The sequence below is a fragment of the Sparus aurata genome, chromosome 1, assembly GCF_900880675.1.
Source record: "Sparus aurata chromosome 1, fSpaAur1.1, whole genome shotgun sequence".
In the NCBI taxonomy this organism is placed as follows: Eukaryota; Metazoa; Chordata; class Actinopteri; order Spariformes; family Sparidae; genus Sparus; species Sparus aurata.
This window is the reverse complement of record NC_044187.1, coordinates 2364478-2386038: the sequence shown is the minus strand read 5'-3', so window position 1 is coordinate 2386038 and position 21561 is coordinate 2364478. Positions and strand designations below refer to the sequence as shown.

Genomic DNA, 21561 nt, shown 5'->3' with positions numbered 1-21561 from the left:
AGACGATGTAGTCGTGTTGTTGTCGGAAATAGAAAACAACACGATGAATCTTTCCTCTGAAATCACCACAAGAAAGAGAGAAAGAGCTCCATTGTGCATCTAGTTTGTGTAATTATCATAGACACCATATATGAAATGTACAAAGATGTAGCTTCGTCTCGCTCTTCGTACGCCATCTTTCTGGAATGTCGAGGCAGTTTGTTGTTGCTGGTGACGTAAAGAGGTCAGCTGGAGGTGTTTCTGTTACCACTAGTTGAAATAAGTACAGCGCCACCTATCGTACCGGGTATGACATGCTGCAGCAAATAATTAGATTTTCTCACCAGCATGTATACTCGGACAGTTGCAGTTGTCTGGTTGAGTAGCAGAGTGGAACTATGGCTGTAATCTGACTAAGCTGTGCATGTAAACACACTGACTGATTCCACACTTGGTGTGTCTCAGGTGTGTGCCTGATGAATGTAAAGAATTTTAGCAATAACTTAACTGTCCTGTTTTATTCATCTAAGTTGGCTCAAGGATGTTCTCTTTAAAACAATATCAGGTTCTGCTTCTGTGTGTGTGTGTGGTGAGTTATCTTGAACACAAGGTGAGAAAGTGTGCTTCATGTGCCCTCTAGATGCAGCAAACACTGGCAGTTCACCTCCAGCTGATCCTGCTGACTGGCCTCTTCATGTAACACACCTGATGAGAACAGAGTTGGTTCGGAGAGGGCCGTATCATGGACCACCTCATTTCACTTTAACTTTATGTGTATTTATTAGTGAACAGGTTTATTCATTTGCACATATTGTTATATTGTTTGGATTATCACTGTTTAAATAAATGAGCAATTCTTTGGACATGGTCTTTTTTGTGGATGTGGCGCTATAAGTAAAGCTCGCCTCGGGCACCAAATGGTGGAGGACCGCCGCTGAGTGTGCAGCTCAACACTGCTCTGCCACAGTCAGTGGACTAAACCACAGAAGAAGAAAACAGAGTTTAGCATGAAGATACTCAGTGTGGATCAGTATAATATCAGCCTGATGTCTGCAGTTTAGTGTCAACACAACTTTCACATCATATTAATCTGAGCACAGAAGGAAAAAAATGGTGTCTGACCTCAGAGTCTCCAGTCGACAGTTTGGACTCTCCAGTTCAGCACAGAGAAGCTTCACTCCTGAATCCTGCAGCTTGTTGTGACTCAGCTCCAGCTCTCTCAGATGGGAGGGGTTGGACTTCAGAGCTGAGGCCAGAGAAGCACAGCTGATCTCTGACAACCTGCAGTACTTCAATCTGAATAAAGAATAAATGATGTAAGTTTAAAAGACAATGTTCCTGCTTGAAATTGTAGGATACTATGGTATGCGGGCTCTGATTCTCGTTTCTGGTGCGAGAGGTCCTGGGTTCAAATCCCAGACGAGCCCTCAACCTCAACAGCTCTGTGAGTAAACTCTTTCCTTCACAAGACACATCTGCCAGAGCACTGCAGGACCTGAACCTTTCCAAAAGTCTTTGGCCCTGAACAGGATGCCTTCTAACTGCAGAAGATCAGCTTCAAAGTTAGAGCACAATCACTATATGATCATTTTTTTCATCCCAAGCAATGAATCATTCAGAGCATTGGATTGTCAGATCCATGGTATAACTTTGTCAGATCATGCACCTGTGATGGTGGAATGGGACGAGGGATGAACTGTCTCCTCCAGCAGATGGAGGTTAAATTCTTCCCTGTTGGGGATTCTGGCAATCCAAGCTACGCTACACAAGATGAGTTAGTTCTCTATTTTCGAATTTGATGATGAAGACGATTTCTCATCAATTACAACTTGGGAGGCAGCAAAGGCAGTTAAGGTTCAGTTAAGTTAAGTTAAGTTAAGTTAAGTTAATGAGAAAAATAATTCAATCTCAAAGAAAGCGATGGAAAGTAAATTTTATTTATTTAACCTTTATTTAACCAGGAAAGTCCACTGAGATTGAAACCCTCTTTTTCAAGGGAGTCCTGGCCAAGAGGCAGCAAAAATTACACAGTCACACTCACAATATACATGTAGGATAGTATGTGGTCCTGACATGGGCAGCACCATAAATATATAATGTAGGAGACACTGCTCACACACTACTTTGATAAATATGATTATTAATCACTGGCAATTAATATTACACTCGTTAAAGGGGCACCACCTCCGTGTTTAGTCATTGGAATAATCCGGAGGACATTATTCCAAAAACCTAACTGTACAAGTTGGCTTGGACAGTTAGAGTCCATTCAAAATCAATTTATTCAGTCTCAATATTCTGAAGTAGTGAATTCTTTGCACGTATCCATCGGTTCTCCACGTTAAAATTAAGTTCCAGACAAAGACAACGATTATATATTTATTGACTAAATAATTTGGGTAAAATAAAAGACATGACAATTTTAGACGAACAACAGATAACAGAAAAGGTAAAGACTGTAATTAGGAAAGTAATAAAGCCGTGTGACCGTCGGTAGATGGTAAAGTTAAAGGGTCGGGTTTTTATATATTAAATATTACGGGAGTAATCTTTTAATACTAACGAGACCCTACCTCAACTTTCTTAAGTTCATAGGATAGAGGTTAGAACTTTAGACAGAAGTCAGAACCTGAGACAGAAGTCAGAGCTTTAGACAGAAGTCAGAACTTTAGACACCACTCATTCTCACGTGTGTGGATCCAGCTGTATGAAGACGTTCAGCCTGTTTTGTCTGGGCGTCAGGAGGCACAGAAGCTTGGTCTCTTTGAGAGTTCTGGGTTGGACCACGGCACGGCGCGTCGGTCCAGTAGCCAGAGGGAAGGCCGGTACTCTGTTGAGGGACTCTTGGTCCGAAGGCCCAGCGGGTTTTCCGCCTTGGGAGCGCTGGGGGCAGAGTCGTCTCGGCTGAGAGCACACAAAGTCTCTTTCGTTGGACTCTTTGCAAGGCTTGCAACGTTCTTCATCAGATGATCACAGTCTTGAAAAAGACTTTTCTTGGTGGTTTCAAATAGTTGTACTCAAGTTCTGGTTCTGAAACTAATTCAACTTCTTCTGAATCAGGCGGTGATACTTTAACAGTATAAAATCAAAAAGAAAAGAATTCGTTCTATTAAAAACTTGAATAAAAGTGAATACTTAAAGTAGGGATTCAATTTGCTTGTCTTAGCTTGTTGCAAAAATAAAAGTAAAGATTACTTTAAAAATAAAAATAAAATAAAAATGAAAAACAAAGAAAAGAAGAGAAGAGAAGAAGAAGAAGCAGGGGGAGAAGAGGACAGAGAGAGAGCGTCCGGAGAAGAAGAGAGCCCCGGAAGAGAAGAACATGAGAAGGGGAGAGTGTCTGTTTTTATGACCTGCAGCAGGGGAGGCTGACAGTGTCACACCGCCTGTGATCTGAGTTGAGGCTTCCAAAAGTTAATCTAACTATACTATTGTATTTAACATTTTGAAATCGTGTTTTAACCTTCCCAAAACTTCACCATCTTAAAAGTCGAATTTTTGTCTTCGTGAAAAGATGCAACATGATAATGATCATTTGTCATTCAAAAGAATTATAACCTGATTAAGACATGAAGCACTAAAGTATACAACATATAACAATATAGTGTACAACACACAGTAGAACCAAGGACTTATACATATTCCTTGTAGTTCTATCTTTAACAAAACATATCAGACATTTAACTGGTAAATAATACAAGTATTACACAAGGAATGATGATCTTCAAATCTCTCCTCCATCGACAAAGGGGAGGGGGTTTCTGTTGACCTCAAACTTATTGAGTAATAAACTTCATTTGGGCTTCACAGTAACATAATAAAGATTTGTTGAATGACCTTCTTACTATTTTTCGGGATCCGTTAAATTTAAGAAATTGAGATGTAGTTTATTTGTTATTTAGGACTTTTGGGTGAGAACAGAAGACTGCAAAGGGCGAATGGAATGTCAGACCCAGGAACAACAACGGTCGTAAATAACAGTTGGACATGTGAGGAGAAGAACACACTGATTAGGTTTCCCATTAAGCCTTCCCCCACTGGAGAATGTTCCAGAGGCAGAGAAACGTAGATTTGTAAAACATCTTAAATCACCACATCTATGTTAGAAACCAGTCCTTCTTCCTTTTGGTGTGACCAAAGAAAACTCTATCGGGCTTGACCTTGTTTGACCTGAGGAACAGGGGTTTATCTTCTTTGGAGGAAGAGGAACAGACCAGATGTGCTTAGTTGTTGTAAATTACAAAGAAGATCTCTGGTGATCTGTTTATTGCAAGAAAAACAACATCTTCCCACTCTGTGGAGAGGAGAGGAATTTGCCAGGCCAGGATATGGGGGCTTTCAGTCCCAAATGCTGGAAAAAGGAGTCGATTTGGGTTAAAGGTAATCATGGCTGAAATGAGACCACTTTAAGATGCAGAGACAACGGCTTGTGTTCCTACAAAATCATTCAGTGTATAATAATGTGTTCAGAGCTGAAGAAGGTTTAGAATGTAGATGTTTAGAGAATGAAACTCCAAACACCTGAACCCAACAGGATGCAGGTTCAACACTGTCAGATACACAAAGTGAAACAGAGCTCTCATTAATATTAATGACAACGTGCCGCTGCTTCAATAAAGACGTAGTGATGTCACCTCTTAAACTCTGCAGCTCCACCAGAGATACATTTCAAGTTTTCTTGGATATTTAGAGGTTCATGTAAGTTTTGTTCTGCATAAATGTGTTTTTATGTTGTTAACATGTTTAATTTAATATGAACTTTATACCAACACTTTAAGTAGGTTGTTTGCAGTGTTCCTGGCTAACATGTGGCATAAACAGAGAACAACCTGTGTTGGTTCATTTTATTGAATGTGATTCGTTGTGAATGAGTCAGGCCTCTTTTCCTGTTTGGTGATTGGCTGTGGGGTGGAAGCTAGCAGAGCTTTGCTTAATGATACAAATCTAAATAAATGGTGAGACGGTACGTCGTGGTTTGTCTTCTCTCAAATAAATGAATACGCTGACAATTTTGGTGACCGTAACGTGATTTGGGAAAAGGAGACGTGGACCACATTGGGACCGGACCGAGTGACTTTCCTGCCGGGACCGGAGCCGGACACCGGACTCCTCGACACTCACAAGGGCGCCCAGACAAAAGGTCAGCAGAAACCTGCTGTTTAAAGAGCACAATTCTGTATAATTGACTGTATACACATTAATGTGAGTGAGGAGGAGGTAAAGTTGTCTGAAGCTAAACATATTGATTGTAGTAATATAATCATATTTCTACTGAAAGAATTGTATCATTAACCAAAACACAGGAAAATAAGAGTGTGGAGCAAAGAGCTCCATCAGTTTCAGTCTCAGAACTAAACTGAAAGTGAAAAACTCCCGTCATTACGGTGGCCCTGAAGTGCAAAACACAACTGCAAATCAGAAAACATGAACGCAAATCAGAAAACATGAACGCAAATCAGAAAACACCAACGTAAATCAGAAAACACCAATGCAAATCAAAAAACACGAACGTAAATCAGAAAACACCAACGCAAATCAGAAAACACCAACGCAAATCAAAAAACACCAACGCAAATCAAAAAACACCAACGCAAATCAAAAAACACAAACGCAAATCAGAAAACACGAACGTAAATCAGAAAACACCAACGCAAATCAGAAAACACCAACGCAAATCAGAAAACACCAACGCAAATCAAAAAACACCAACGTAAATCAGAAAACACCAACGCAAATCAGAAAACACCAACGCAAATCAGAAAACACCAACGCAAATCAAAAAACACCAACGCAAATCAGAAAACACCAACGCAAATCAAAAAACACGAAGGTAAATCAGCAAACACCAACACAAATCAAAAAACACCAACGCAAATCAAAAAACATGAACGCAAATCAGAAAACACCAACGCAAATCAAAAAACACCAACGCAAATCAGAAAACACACAAATGCAAATCAGAAAACACCAACGCAAATCAAAAAACACCAACGTAAATCAAAAAACACGAACGCAAATCGGAAAACACGAACGCAAATCAGAAAACACCAACGCAAATCAAAAAACACCAACGCAAATCAAAAAACACGAACGCAAATCAGAAAACACGAACGCAAATCAAAAAACACCAACGTAAATCAAAAAACACCAACGCAAATCAAAAAACACGAACGCAAATCAGAAAACACGAATGCAAATCAAAAAACACGAACGTAAATCAGAAAACACCAACGCAAATCAGAAAACACCAACGCAAATCAAAAAACACCAACGCAAATCAAAAAACACCAACGCAAATCAAAAAACACAAACGCAAATCAGAAAACACGAACGTAAATCAGAAAACACCAACGCAAATCAGAAAACACCAACGCAAATCAGAAAACACCAACGCAAATCAAAAAACACCAACGTAAATCAGAAAACACCAACGCAAATCAGAAAACACCAACGCAAATCAGAAAACACCAACGCAAATCAAAAAACACCAACGCAAATCAGAAAACACCAACGCAAATCAAAAAACACGAAGGTAAATCAGCAAACACCAACACAAATCAAAAAACACCAACGCAAATCAAAAAACATGAACGCAAATCAGAAAACACCAACGCAAATCAAAAAACACCAACGCAAATCAGAAAACACACAAATGCAAATCAGAAAACACCAACGCAAATCAAAAAACACCAACGTAAATCAAAAAACACGAACGCAAATCGGAAAACACGAACGCAAATCAGAAAACACCAACGCAAATCAAAAAACACCAACGCAAATCAAAAAACACGAACGCAAATCAGAAAACACGAACGCAAATCAAAAAACACCAACGTAAATCAAAAAACACCAACGCAAATCGGAAAACACCAACGCAAATCAGAAAACACCAACGCAAATCAAAAAACACCAACGCAAATCAAAAAACACCAACGCAAATCAAAAAACACACCAACGTAAATCAAAAAACACGAACGCAAATCAGAAAACACCAACGCAAATCAAAAAACACACGAACGTAAAACAAAAAACACGAACGCAAATCAGAAAACACCAACGCAAATCAAAAAACACCAACGTAAATCAGAAAACACCAACGCAAATCAAAAAACACGAAGGTAAATCAGCAAACACCAACGCAAATCAAAAAACACGAACGCAAATCAAAAAACACGAACGCAAATCAGAAAACACCAACGCAAATCAAAAAAACACCAACGCAAATCAGAAAACACACAAATGCAAATCAGAAAACACCAACGCAAATCAGAAAACACCAACGCAAATCAAAAAACACGAACGCAAATCAGAAAACACGAACGCAAATCAAAAAACACACCAACGTAAATCAAAAAACACGAACGCAAATCAGAAAACACGAACGCAAATCAAAAAACACACCAACGTAAATCAAAAATCACGAACGCAAATCAGAAAACACGAACGCAAATCAAAAAACACACCAACGCAAATCAAAAAACACACCAACGTAAATCAAAAAACACAAACGCAAATCAGAAAACACGACAACATTAACCAAACCAGAAGAGGTAGGTACCCTCGGGCGACAGGAATCGTCGCTGATTGGACTGGTACGTCCTTTGAACCGGAAGTACACGGTTTACATGTTTTCAAAATAAGAGCGCTGCCAGTGACGACTTAAGCGCTGCTATTAAAGAATATTTTGATGCAAGACATGGATATGATGATGTTTGATGTTTTATGATGTTTCACCTATTTCGGCCATAAGCGGTCATATTGCTGCTTTCATTGTCTCTGAGTAAATACAGCAGTGGTTTACATTTGACCCAAAAAAGTCTGTGAAAATGATGACATAATCCTACCACAGGACACACTGCGCTGAAAACTAAAACTCTGCTTCACGCTCACTGAAGTCACTTTTATTACTTACAGTTACAGATGTTATAAAAGATGCTTCAGGTTGCACTGCTCAAATGTGAGCTGTTACCGACTGGTGTAGATGTAAAACAACAGTTGCCTGAAATAGGTAGCTATGGTTCCATCAATTCTCTGTGGCCATTAGATTTATCTTCATTAAAATGTCTGAAATACATCAGTTTACACACAATGATCAGACAGGGGTGGTGTTGTGTTCACAGATTAGAACTCCTATTATGAATTAGTGAAGGGGCTGTGTTCAAGCTAAGGTTGTTCTTTAGCACATAGCATGTGATATCTTTTATAAAAACAAATGTGCATGTTTCATGTAAATGCTGGATTTGTAAATGTGTTAGGAAATGCACATGATCGCTTCTGGATGTGAGACATTTAAAAGGAAACGTCTGTTGTATGTTCACTGTAACATTTACCACATGAAAGAAAAGTGAACTACTCCCACTTTAAGTGTCCTACTATGTTTATAACTTGCATCAAAAATCACCACAAACACACCATTCATCTGGATGTTCTTACCGAAGTGTCTGAAGTTTGCAGTTAGGACTTCTGAGACCATCAGAGATCAGCTTCAGTCCAGAGTCCTGCAGTGTATTCATGCTCAGGTCCAACTCCTCCAGACCAGAAGACTTCAAGCTGAGAACTGATGAAATATGCTTACAACATCTGTCTGTGAGGTTACAGTTACTCAACCTAAAGAGAAAAACAAAATGACAGTCAACATTTTGCAAACATTCCCTCCTATATTTAAACACAACCAGGAAGTTTTAGAGCAGTTTGGTATCTTGAGGTTGAACACTTACAAAGCTGTCTTTGATACTTTGAGCACCGGCAGCAGCCTCTCCAGAACTTCATCTGATCTGGAGTATTTTTTCAGGTCGAACACATCCAGGTCTTCATCAGAACTGAGCAGCAGAAACGCCACAGCTGACCAATGTGCAGGTGAGATTTCACCAACATCTCCTGAGTTCTGGTACTGTTGGACTTGTTCTAGCAGAGACTGGTCACCCAACTCATTTAAACAGTGGAACAGATTGATGACTTTGTTATCGCTGGACAGATTCTTGATCTTCTTGTGAATGTAGCTAATTGTGTTCTGGTCATTCCCTGGACATCTTCTTTTGAATTTAGATTCTCTCTGAAGAAGCTCCTGATTCTTTTCCTGTGAAAGACCAAGCAGGAAGCGCAGGAACACGTCCCATCGTCCATGATCGTCACCCAAAGCCAGATCCACTGCCTTCTTATGGAGGAAGGAGAGTTGACTTTTCTCTGATGACAAACGCCACCAAATTTTCTTGTTGGGAAGCAGATTCTTTCTGCTATCTATGAAGGTTTCTAACACATACAGAGCTGCAAGAAACTCCTGAACAGTTAAATGTATGAAAGAGTACATCACTTGTTTGTGAAGACCAGCTTCTTTTCTTATGATCTGTGTACAAACTCCTGAATAAACAGCAGCTTCTGTCAGATCAATCTGACTTTTCAAGTCATCTTCATAGAATACTAAGTTGCCCTTCTGCAGCTGTTCAAATGCCAGCTTTCCTAATTTCATGATCACATCTTTGTCTGTTTCATCGTTCTGATAATCCTTCTTATTTTTACGTTTTGTCTGGATGATCAGGAAGTGTGTGTACAGTTCAGTCACAGTCTTCGGTAGGTCACCTTCAGGAGTTTCTGTGAGGAGACTCTGGAGCACAGTGGCTGAAATCCAACAGAAGAGTGGGATGTGGCACATGACGTAAAGACTTCTTAACGGTTTGGACTGAAGATGATTGAGGATCTTCTGAGCCTTATCCTTGTCATGGACTTTCTTCTGAAAGTATTCCTCCTTTTGTTCATCATCAAATCCTTGAACCTCGGTCACCCTGTGGATGAACTCGGTGGGAATCTTAGTGGCTGCTGCTGGTCTACTTGTGATCCAGACTGAGGCTTTGTGGAGCAGTTTCCCTTTGATTAAGTTGGTTAGTAGGCAGTCTAATGTTGTAGTGTCTGTAATACTGCGGCACGTCTCATTTTTCTCAAAGTCCAGAGGCAGTCTGCTTTCATCCAGACCGTCAAGGATGAAGAGAATACTTGAACTGTCGTAGTCTGAGGTCTCTAAATCCCTCACTTCTTTAAAATAGTGACCTATTAACTCTTTAAGACTCATCTTGTCTTTTATTAAATTCAGCTCTCTGAATGTGAATGGAAATATGAAGTCAGTAGTCTGGTTGGCTGTTCCAGTCGCCCAGTCATGAGTGAACTTCTGCACGGCGACAGTTTTTCCAATCCCAGCGTTTCCCTTGGTCAGAACTCTCTGTGGAGGATTTTCTTCATTTGATAACGGTTTAAAAATGTCATCAAGGTTGATTTTCTTCTGCTCACTTGAGCTCCTTTTACATTCTAATTCAACAACTTCGTGTTCACTATTAACCTCCTGACTGTCTCCCTCTGTGATGTAAAGCTCTGTATACATCTTGTGTAACAGAGTTGATGATCCATCTTCCTGTGTTCCTTGAAACAGATCCGGAGTTTGAGATTTAAGATAAGATTTTAGATCAGCTTGGCACTTTTGGATGTTTCCTGAAAGATAAATGAGATCATAGTTACATGAATAACATGTTTCTTGTACTTTCCAAAGTCAGCAAATACTACAGATGTTTCTCCTTTCAGAAGACGCAATTTTTACCGCTTTCAAGGTGCCGCGACACAGCAGAAAAGGAGGGAACTTCTCTTTGTCTAGCTGATTTTGCATCAGCTGCAGTGGGCACCAACAACCACCAGTGGCACATATGAGCAATCTATATCAGACTATAGTGAACAGGTTGCTTTATCACCTCATTGTCTCAGTCCATACCCACAGAGACCCTCGAGGGCCACATGGTAGGAAAAATCTGGATGTGAAAATCTGTGTGAATTAATTTGTACACAGTGCTGTTAGATTCACAATCTGTGTGCACAGATTTTCCATCTCAATTTCCAAGAGAAAGATTTTCTCATTGATCAGCTGGAGGCTGATCATCAATAAAGATGATGACAGCTCTGTTTGACTGTATATGAGCAAACTGATCAAACTTTAACTGGAGGAGGAACACTGCAGTGCGTCTCTGTGTAGGTGGTGCACAGATCTCAGTCCTCGGCCTGGAGGTAAGTAGGCTACTATAATTTGAATGAAGAGGGCTGTTAAAGTTAAATATCAGCTGACGTAATCAGGATAACATAGCACCATGCTGCTACTGCTGATCACATTGTGGTCAAACTGGGTATAAAGTCAATTCCTGTCATCAGGATTCACACTCTGCTGCCATCTAGCGGCTGCAGTTATCTAGTGCAGCTTCCTGTTTTACTGCTTCAGTTTCACCGCGGTGACGCATCGTATCACAGCAGGTTAGAGTTACCAGCCTGTTGTACATGTGATTCTTGGTTTCTGAAAAGATGCTAAACTTAGCATCTTTTCAGAAACCAGAAGAATCACATGAAGTACAAAGATGACAGGGAAGAAAAGTTGATGGCCAATAACTTTACAGGATGTTAAACTCACATATGTAGCTTTAAGTGTGTCATCTCCATAATATACTGCGTGTTCATAATATCTGAATCTAGTCATGTTTTAATAGTAGAAGTATGGTGAACCTTTTTATCATTTGGCTGTGAAAAACCTTGTTTAATATACAGGTATGTTGTATGTGTTTATGTGTTTAAACAGATGAATACCTTTGGTTTTAGTAGAAGCATCAGTGGTCTCATCTGTTCTGTTTGGAGGTCGGTCTGAAACAGAAACATACAACATCTTCTGAAAAATGCTAAATATTTAAAGGTATTTTGGTGGCTACATTTAAGCAAGCAGAAAGTATAAAAGTTGTTAATTTAATGTATTACTTCAGGGGGAACATTTACCTGTGTTGTTAATGGTGATATTGGTGATAATGTCTCCTCCAACGTTTGTATTTGGCATCTGAGGAGTAAAGATGATACTGGAATGGTCTGCGTTGAGCATTGTGCTTCTTACTTGAGTTTCAGCTGTTAGAAAATAGACAAAATAATCAGGAACCATAACTCACTTTCCTTTTGTTAATGTCTGAACTATGTTAATGGGGTTCACAGATTCTATCTTGTTAGAGCAGACTGACCTGGACCAACCTCCATGTTGGTCCAGTTTTAAATATACACGGCTCACGAGTGGCATTCGTCCAATCAGGTGCAGCCAGTGAGTGTTTGCGTGGTTGTCGGACGGTGTCGCCTGTTTTGGTCGAGTGTTCAAAGCTGGGAAGCGTCCTGTGCTCTTGTGTCAAATGAACCAAGACTGAACACAGTCGTTCAGTTTGCAGCCTGAACACATTTATAGTCTACTAATGTTTATTTTCAGGCTCAGCTGGACAATAAAGTTGTAAAGCAACATTACAACATCGCTCTCTTATTGTGAGCTAACATTACTTTGACATGTTGGGAGATGATGTGGTGATAAGAGTGATACAAACACACAGCAGGACCTGACACTCCCTCATCTCTCAGCAGTAAAGTCAGCTCACATTAAAATCACTCAATTAAACAAAACATGAAAAGACTCATTTTGTTGAGAAAGTCACATTTCATAGAATAACTAGTGAGTTCATTCATGAACATTCAGAACTTCAAATCGTCTTCATTCACTTCATCACTGCTCTCATCCACAAGTTGATGTTGTAGTTTGTTCATCAGAGGTGTGTCATGTTACCTGTCACAGTTCTCACCTGTTAAAGTCCAGATGAGGTCAAAGAGTGGTTCTTCCTTCGTCTACAGACTCTGACAGACGCTGCTGGTGTCTGTGTTCATCTGACCGACAGCCGTCACATCCTCATACCTTCAAATCCAAATCCAGACACATCAATGAGGTGAGAGCAGAAAGCCAGTGTGAGCTGTAGTGCTGCCAGTCAGCAGCAGGTGTCAGTGTTACAGAAGCTCTGTCAGTCAGCGCTCTGATGGGAGAGATTTCACAGCAGTTAGACACACTGACAGAGATCCAGAGTCCAAACTGCAGGAACAATGAAGCCCCGACAACAAGAAGACAGACAACAACAGGTTGAACAACAGAACCCAGTCAGCATTCCTCATTCTGTGTACAAATCACTTCTGAAGTTCAGTTGAAGAGTCGCATGATAAAACATACAGAGCTCTGATTGGAGGAAACTAACACCTCTAAAAATAACAAACATGATCTTCAGACTTCTTCACTGTCTTTATAATTTAAACCTTTGTGTTGCTGGATGTCAGACTTATTAATACTCTAAAAAGCTGATGATTGTTAGAAAAACTGATGAAACTAAGTTGATAATGAAGATAATGGTCAGCAGAATCCTGAACTGAGACAGAAGAAGCTTCTTATTGATCCATCAGGAACAATCAGTCACAGAGCAGCTGGTGTAGTTCTGCTGTCAGTCCACTAGATGTCCTCAGTCATCTACAGTCAGCTACAGAGCTGCTCAGTAAACAGAATCATGTCTGCAGGAGGAGAAACTCTGATCTCTGTAAAATCAAAGATCTTCCTGAAGATCTGGAGCTGAACTCAAAAGTTTCCTCATTGTTGGTTTGGCTGCAGCTTCATGTCTCAAACAGATCAATACTAAACACTTGATGGTTATTATCTGCTGACAGATGAGCATCAATACTGCACAGTGTTCAAACTGATCAACAGTTTACATTCAATATGTGGTCAATGGCTTCAATCTCCCATTAATGCAGAGCAGGAACTGAACCTGGACTGTGATGAGAACTTGCTGAACGTTGTCTTGTTTTAAAATGATGTGTGAGTTATATGCAGCTGTTGTCTGTCAGTGGTCATCAAACGTAGACCTGATAAATACTATTCAGTGTTTCACTCTCACTGTCTTCAGGCACAAAGTCACAAACCAGCCGTGGAAGCAGCTCACAGCGACACACAGGCAGATTATAGAGACGCACTGCAGGCAGCACAGCAGCTAAACGTCACCACACTGACACTCCCTGACATACCTTGAAAAATACTGATGTTTGATACAGAACATGTACGATACCACAGAGAAAAACTGACACAACTGTGAGGGCATTAAACTGTAGATTGTTATTAAAAGATCAATATAGCGTGTGTGTGGAGCGACTTGAAGCTTTGTGAGTTATAAATCCATGAACATAACTTCCTTGTGGGGGCAACAAGTCACCTTCCACTTATTCAACCTGCTTAAATATGAGTCATATTTCAGAAGAGCGTCCATTTGTGCTTGTTAATGAGATTTAAGGATAATCTAATATGACAGCTGTCTGTGTCGGCTGATATCTAAACTTCTCATGCTACATTAGCTGTGTGTGTGTGTGTGTGTTGCCCTGCTCTACAGGCCGGTCGTTAGCAATATATGTATATTTGTTAAATTAAAATGATATTGCTCCGAGCTCTTTGGGCCCACTGTGAAAATGTGCGGTGTTCCAGATGATCAGTGCGGCGCTGCCTTCATCACACTGTCAGCATTCAAATCAAACATTCATCTGAAGTCAAACATGATCTACAATAGAAGTTTTACACTCATCAGCTTTTCTCCTCCTGCTCACACAGACGTCTCTGACCTTCAGAGGAGGAAGTTTCCTCATTAAACTTGTGTTTGAACTGATGACTGCATTAAAGGACACCTTCAAACTATCTGACACAGTCTGTCAAACCTCAGAGAAATGATGATGTCACACAGGAACAGAAAAGCAGAGTTTCACTCACTCGACTTATTTCCACGAGTGTCCGTCAGTCCAGCAGCTCACTTGTGTCCTGATCAGGTGTGTGTAGAAAAAGAGGATCAGATTGATCTCAGTGTGACCAGCGCCTTCAATACAAACTCCTCCCAGCAGCACTGAAACACTATAAACCAGAGTGAAGCTGCTGCACAGGACAAAGTTCAGCTTTAACTATTTTATTAGCAGCAGATCAAATGATACCTTTAACCCCCGACGTCTCGTTATACCATCACAGTTCAGCTCTCTACCAAAGTCTCTGTGTCTCAGAGGGTTTCTGCACTCAATACACATAAAAACTGAACTCAAACCTGGTGGATCAAAATCAAACTGTAGACTGAACTCAGAAGAGGAGGAGGAGGAAGAGGAGGAGGAGGAGGAGGAAGAGGAGGAGGAAGAGGAGGAGGAGGAGGAGGAAGAGAAGGAGGGGGAAGAGGAGGAAGAGGAGGAAGAGGAGGAGGAGAAGAGGAGGAGGAGGAAGAGGAGGAAGAGGAGGAGGAAGAGGAGGAGGAGGAAGAGGAGGAGGAGGAGGAGGAGGAAGAGGAGGAAGAGGAGGAAGAGGAAGAGGAGGAAGAGGAGGAAGAGGAAGAGGAGGAGGAGGAAGAGGAGGAAGAGGGAAGAGGAGGAAGAGGAGGAAGAGGAAGAGGAAGAGGAGGAGGAGGAAGAGGAAGAGGAGGAAGAGGAAGAGGAGGAGGAAGAGGAGGAGGAGGAAGAGGAAGAGGAGGAGGAGGAGGAAGAGGAGGAAGATGATCAGCTGGTTATATTCTGTATTACTGTGTATTTTCATGTACGACTCATCATTTGTATAATTAAACACAAGTTCCTCTAAACTACTGGACAAAATGTTCTGAGTCACTTTCCACCACTGGAAACTTTGACAGACAAACTGTTCTGTTTGTAAAATATTATTATAGTTAATAACTTCAATTCAAACCTATCAACTGACCTTCAGACGTGTTTGTCCAACAGAGACCTCATTAAAAACAATAAACAGGCTTCATAAAATCATTTCAGTGTCAAAGTCCAAACCACAGGTCCAGTATCAGAGTCCAACCCGTCCCCTGAGGCAGAGACAGGATTTCTACTTCCTGCTCTGATTCTAACAGCCTGAAGAATCAAACGCTCTGAATAAAGACAGCTTCATCACAACACACACAGAGCTTTGAGAATAACTCTCCAGTCTGATCTGTAATGTGCTCTGTAGCTTTGCTCTGTCCACAGTCTCTTGTGGAGCCCCTGCAAGTTCCAGCAGTGAACCCCAGAATGTGTGTTGACTCAGCAGAATCCATTCATCTGTCAAACACTCCATTTAAATACTGAAAGACATTTGTTTGATGTGTTGGGTTCAAACTAATGACACACTGATGAATCACTGCCAAGTATCTTTACAGCCCCTGCTGTTCTGGCTTGTTCTTTAAAGGTTTGCCATCTTAACAGAGCTCAGCTTCCTGACTCGCACATTAAAAACAGTCCAAATCACAACACTGCAGACGCTGATGCTGCTGCCTTCATTTGATGTACTGACACTTTGAATAAGACAAAAAACTGCCAGGTTGAAGAAATGCAGAGGTGTGGATTGTTCTGCTGTCTCTGGTAGTTTGTATCTAAACTGGGACTGTTGACAGTTTGCAGTCTTTCCCAGCGACACCAGAGTTACACTGACCGCTCTTTTGTCTCCATTGGTCACGTTGTCATTTTGCTCAGTTTCTGTAGGTTTCTCAGTATGTAGTATGCCGGGTGCTTTCCTTCACAGTGCTGGCATGTCATCCTTCTTTTACAGGTTCTGCTCATGTGACCTCTGGTTAGAAAACCAAAGCAGAAGCTGTTTCTGTTCTACAGCTGCACTTTAGCATCGTGTGGTTGAGCCTTCAACATCTCACATTCATTCAATAAATGTTTGTCTGTTGTACAAATGCAACAGTTATTGTAATGACTTGTTCTTCTTGAATTACAAAACAACAAACGAACCTAAGCCACTGAGGGGCTGCTGCACTGGTGTTTAGTAGTTGACGCGTCTTCCGGGTCCAATGAATGAATAAAAACACGTGATCATCCTATGTAGTCACCAAACATTTATTCATGCTTTGCGCTTTTGAACAGCTATGCGATCTCAGCTTAACTATGCAAACACTTAGATTAACTCTGTCACGGTATGCAAATCAAACAAAGGCTCACATGTTTGCCACAACGAAAAACGACGGCGACGGTCAAAAACTGTGTGCTTCCCCCAGTCAACAGCACACCTGCTGAGTAATTACCTGCTGGTAGATTTATCCATTTCCTACACCCCATAGTGAAGAGTGCCACCTACTGTGGCACCCAGGTATTACACAGAAATACACAAATGATTCAATAAATGGCTCTAACAGTTATCATTACACTTACTGGTTGGTTTGTTAGGTTGTTGGTTCATTTCTTGACTTAGAGTTTTTCTGTTCTTCACTCCAGTTGTTGTGGTGGAGTTGCTACTCTGACCCTTGTTAGTCTGTTGTTTGGACTTTGTGTTTCTCTTAAGGCATAGAATGTATGTATGTATGTCACCAAAGATCTGATCCTGCTAAATGCAGACTTGCCTTTTGATGAATGTAACGAGGTCAGAGAATCTGGCCCTCTGTTGGTTCTTTTTCAAGAGTTCATTTGCTGCTGTTCTCCACCGTTCCTTTAGTTTATATGGCAGCTTTGATACAATATGAACTTGAGTAGATGTCAGATCCAGCTCTTCCATGTGTTTCAGCTCTTTCATAACATTATAACATCCTCCTATGTAAAGTTCACAGACATAGAATTCATTTCCATCCTCAGATTTAATAGTGCCCCAGTTGAGAGACTTCTTCATGTTGGAATTTGTATTTTGTGTTCCGTCTCCAAAGTGAACTTTCAGAAGTCTCTGTGTTTCAGCAGATCCTTTGTTTGGTTTTGTATCAACACAGCTCCTCACTAATTCCCTACTTTGACCACTAGTATATTGCTCAAGGTAGTCGAGTTTGTCTTCATCATTACTGGTCTAATATTTAATAGCACGAATGTTTGAAACCTTAGAAGGACACCATTAAATACTGGTATTTGTCTGCTACAAACTCAAAGTGACGTCAGCAGTTTTAATGTTTCACCTTCACCTGAAGCTTTAATGTTTCACCTCCATCAGTCACAGATGATCTCTGTCTGTATCTGTGTGGATCAGACAGACAGAAGAAACCACAGACAACATTCAGTTTGTACTTTTTGTTTCTGACATGTGTTTTAATGGAATATGTGCACATTTGACCAAAAGCCCTCATTTGTTCTGCTGGTTGCAGGTTCACCATTGTTGCATTGGGAGTGCTGTATTGATTAGTTGTGTAATGGCGCCTCTGCTGCTCGTTAGTGGACGTACTGTGTAATTCCGCTCTGACGTCAGTCTGCACTGAGCTCCACTGTGAGCTGTGTTTAAGGCAGCTCGTCCACAAATTACAATGAGCCAGTTTTAATGGTGATTTAAGAGCACAGAGCGGCTCAGTTGTTGTTAATATCAGCAGGGCAGGTAGACCAGGTGTTCTTCTGTCTCATGTTCTGCTGGTAAAGTCACTTTGGAGACTTTGAGAGAAATGAACACTTTTATTCTCCTGTTTCATTTCTTCCTGATAGATTTGAGCTGGAGTTGTTTTAAGATCCAGTTCAGGTGTATTCTTTGATATCTTGTCCTGTGTTTGCCTTCAGGGGGAGAACAAACTGTTACTAAGGGCTGCACACTTCATCACAATACTATTAAAGTCACAATGTGACCAAGTATCCAAATCACAGAGGCTGCAGTGTTTCCATAAAGGTCAAATGTGTGACAGACATCATTGTAATGAGGTGCTGTAGTGCTGCAGAGACGTCCTGACCTACACATCTTGTTCTCCACATGTACAAAACTAAAACATGTTGCTTTGGTACACAGCCAACAAAGTGACATCATCAGGGTTTCCAAAGGTCACAGCGTCACAGCCCTAATATTACTGTACTGCTGTCACAAATGAAGAACAACACAAGGTGGACAAAATGCTGCTCAGCTGCTGTCAGGAACAAATCAGGAGCCGAGCGATAATTAAAGAAACGTGACACGTCCTGCTCTGCTTTCTGAAATGAAGTCTTATTGTTCTCCTGTGTAGAAATATGTGGATGTGTATTAGTTGTTATTGTGCCTCTCCATTTAAAGAGGCAGCTGTTAGACACATGAGTCACCTCTCATCTTATTGTATGAACACAAGAGGGCGCTGTTGCCTCATCTATCCTGCTGATTTCCTCCTTCCTGAAACCTCAATCAGCTGCTTTTAACACCTCACACTTTCTCTCATTAAATCAGATTTATACCAATGAAATATTGAACCAGCACCTTCTGATTGTGCCTGTAATGAGATCATTTGGACGTGGTCACTGTCCAGTGAACACCACTTATTTCTGACTTGGAGGATTTTTATGTTTACGTGTGATTTGATGGATTATTGGCTTCTAAAAATGTGGAAATATTCTCCTCCCTTTTTATACCTTGTTACCCAAGACTGGCCACGGTCATTTACTGGCTCAACTGACAGAACACAGAGGGAGAGGCTGAGGTGACAGTCTAAAACAATTTACTGTTATTTACTCTGCGTAACAAAGACACTAATCTGTAGTCAGACGAGGATCATGTGACACGCTGGTCTTTGCGTCAGGCGAACTATAACTCTCATGTTGCTGCTCTGGAAAGTTTTGTGTCGTAACTGTTTGCAAAGAAATCTTTGAGCAGAATGAACGAATCTGGATACTGAAAAACTTTTTGTTCATTTGACTTTAAAATGACAAAGTGATGATACATCATTATGTCTGGGTTTAATGTAAAAATAAAGACATTTTAATGCCATAATAACATTTATTCTGTTATTATGACACAGAATTAATACGATGTAATACTGTTTGTCTGTACAGAACAACAACACTATTTAAAGGAGCACTGAGGAGTTTTATAGAAGAATTTTGATATTTACAATATTAATGAGGTCATAATACAAACTTTTGGTCCTGAGAGGAAAATAAGGTCCCTGAGAAAACAGAGACGAGCACAGACTTAACACTAGTTCACACTAGTTTAACCTGTGGACACTATAAATGACTGTAGATTTACACAACGGATGAACAATATTGGATTTTTGCCTTTTAGGCGACGCTGATATCTGCACATATGTTTCCCAGCTAACTGCAGAGAACATCAAGTCTCTGTTAACGAGTAATGAAGTCATTATTTTGTCTGCTCCTAACGTGACGGCTCCTTGGCAGATGCAGCAGAGCAGTCCAGATACACTGACGACACTCTGTCACATCCAGAGGAACACAGGGATGATGCTGGACTGGACAGTGGAGCTGATCTCAGAGCAGTTCACACTGCAGCACTGACAGTTATCTCCACGTGTTGTGATTGGTCTGTCAGTCACTGCTGGATGAAGCTCTCCTCTCCGCCCAGTCAGAGCCTCTCCACCCACCAGCTGATGGTGCTGCTTCAACCTCTCTGGATCATCAGGACACAGCTGATCCTCTCAACACCTCCACCTTTCATCACTCTGACAGAGATCAGTCCCAGCTGATGAGAGAATGAGAGACAGCAGAAGTGATACATGAGTGTTTCCAGAGACTCCCTCCATCAGCTGTCAGTCAGTGATATAAAGACCAGCAGGACTTCAGTCCTGTTCAGACCACAAGTGGAGCGGCTGTGTAGCGTAGCCAGCTTCCTTTCAGCTTCATGTTAACGTGTTGGAGTGAAGCTCACAGACCTGCAGACACATCAAGTGTGTTTACTCTGCAGGTTTCACTCAAGTACACAGTGAAATAAACTGCTCACAGTCCCTGAACGCATCATGACTGCAGAAACACTTTAATGATGATTCACTGCTGTTAAAAACCAGAGTCTCAGTCACACCTGAATATTTCATCTACTTTGAAATATTACTAATATGTAAATATGGAGTCTGTTCTAAAATATGTGGATAAAACAAAAGACAGATGGACAGATAAATATTTGATGTTAAAGCTCCTACATGTTCATACAAAGACTGAATAGTCAATATCAGCTGTGGTTACTGGACTTCAGCAGAGGTTCTGGTCTGTGAGAAGACCACATGGTTACTAAATGTAACCATGGTTCTCTGAAATAAGAGTCAGTGATTTGCAGGCTTCGGTCAGACTGATCTGTACGGTGGCCCTGAAGGTCCAAACACAACCACACTTCAGATTATGGAAAAGGTGGGATGGCGTTCTTGTTTGTTATTGGACAGAACCCAAGTCTCTGGTGACAGTTTGATGTTTGGTGGAATGTTGTTGTGTTTTGACCTTCAGGGCCACCGTAGACCTGAGAGCTGTGACACAGATGGACTGATCAGTTGTTTAGTGTTGAAATGAGAGAACAAAGATTTGATGCTACAACAGTTTGATGGATGAGGACCGCTGTCTCTACACATCCTGTGATGCTGTCAGCTGTGATCCAGCTTTACTTCATGTAGACATGAACACAACAACAACAGTCGTCTTCACATCAACTCAAACACACCATCACAACAAGCTTCTGGCTCGTCTGATTGGCTGACTGTTCCCCCTCTATCTCTTTCTGTCCAATCCTGAATCCTGTCACAGTTCTCCTCTCACAGCTTCACTGAGGAAAGCAGAAAATGCTGGGTCTTTACTTTGATACTGACTGTGTTTATTACAATACTGCTGAAACCAGCACGGACTGACTCCAACTCTCTACTGACCTCAGAGTCTCCAGTCGACAGTTTGGACTCTCCACAAGTTCAGACAGCAGCTTCACTCCTGAATCCTGCAGCCCGTTGTAACTCAGGCCCAGCTCTCTCAGATGGGAGGGGTTGGACTTCAGAGCTGAGGCCAGAGAAGCACAGCTGATCTCTGACAAACTGCAGCTCCTCAATCTGAATAAAGAATAAATGATGTGACTTCACAGTTTAAATATTCAGT

General features: G+C 41.0%; 2 protein-coding genes across 2 annotated transcripts in view; both read right to left on the bottom strand.

The window, feature by feature from the left end:
• Window positions 1-379: 379 nt before the first annotated feature.
• On the bottom strand, window positions 380-14716 carry LOC115575700 (protein NLRC3-like). Its single transcript, XM_030407978.1, has 8 exons — window positions 14591-14716; window positions 12603-12827; window positions 11770-11892; window positions 11587-11640; window positions 8697-10455; window positions 8413-8586; window positions 1102-1275; window positions 380-684 (listed from the first exon to the last, which is right to left on the bottom strand). The coding sequence occupies exons 3-8, from the start codon at window positions 11867-11869 to the stop codon at window positions 672-674; spliced, it is 2274 nt and encodes a 757-aa protein (XP_030263838.1). The 5' UTR covers window positions 11870-11892; window positions 12603-12827; window positions 14591-14716; the 3' UTR covers window positions 380-671.
• A 4460-nt stretch (window positions 14717-19176) lies between these two features.
• The window catches only part of LOC115574313 (NACHT, LRR and PYD domains-containing protein 12-like), a 35937-nt gene continuing 33552 nt past the window's right edge, over window positions 19177-21561 (bottom strand). Inside the window, exons 12-13 of the mRNA XM_030405817.1 lie at window positions 21342-21515; window positions 19177-20176 (exon numbers count right to left, since the gene is read on the bottom strand). Coding sequence (XP_030261677.1) covers window positions 20167-20176; window positions 21342-21515 — 184 coding nt within the window. The 3' untranslated portion in view covers window positions 19177-20166. The remainder of the gene's footprint in view (window positions 20177-21341; window positions 21516-21561) is intronic.

Excerpts from the sequence above, each read along its gene's own strand:
- LOC115575700 (XM_030407978.1), bottom strand. The coding sequence starts at position 11,869 with ATGCTCAACGCAGACCATTCCAGTATCATCTTTACTCCTCAGATGCCA. Across the intron at positions 10,456-11,586 it reads TGCTTCTACTAAAACCAAAG|GAAACATCCAAAAGTGCCAA; the intron begins GTATTCATCTGT and ends TTTATCTTTCAG. Across the intron at positions 1,276-8,412 it reads TGCAAACTTCAGACACTTCG|ATTGAAGTACTGCAGGTTGT; the intron begins GTAAGAACATCC and ends TTCTTTATTCAG.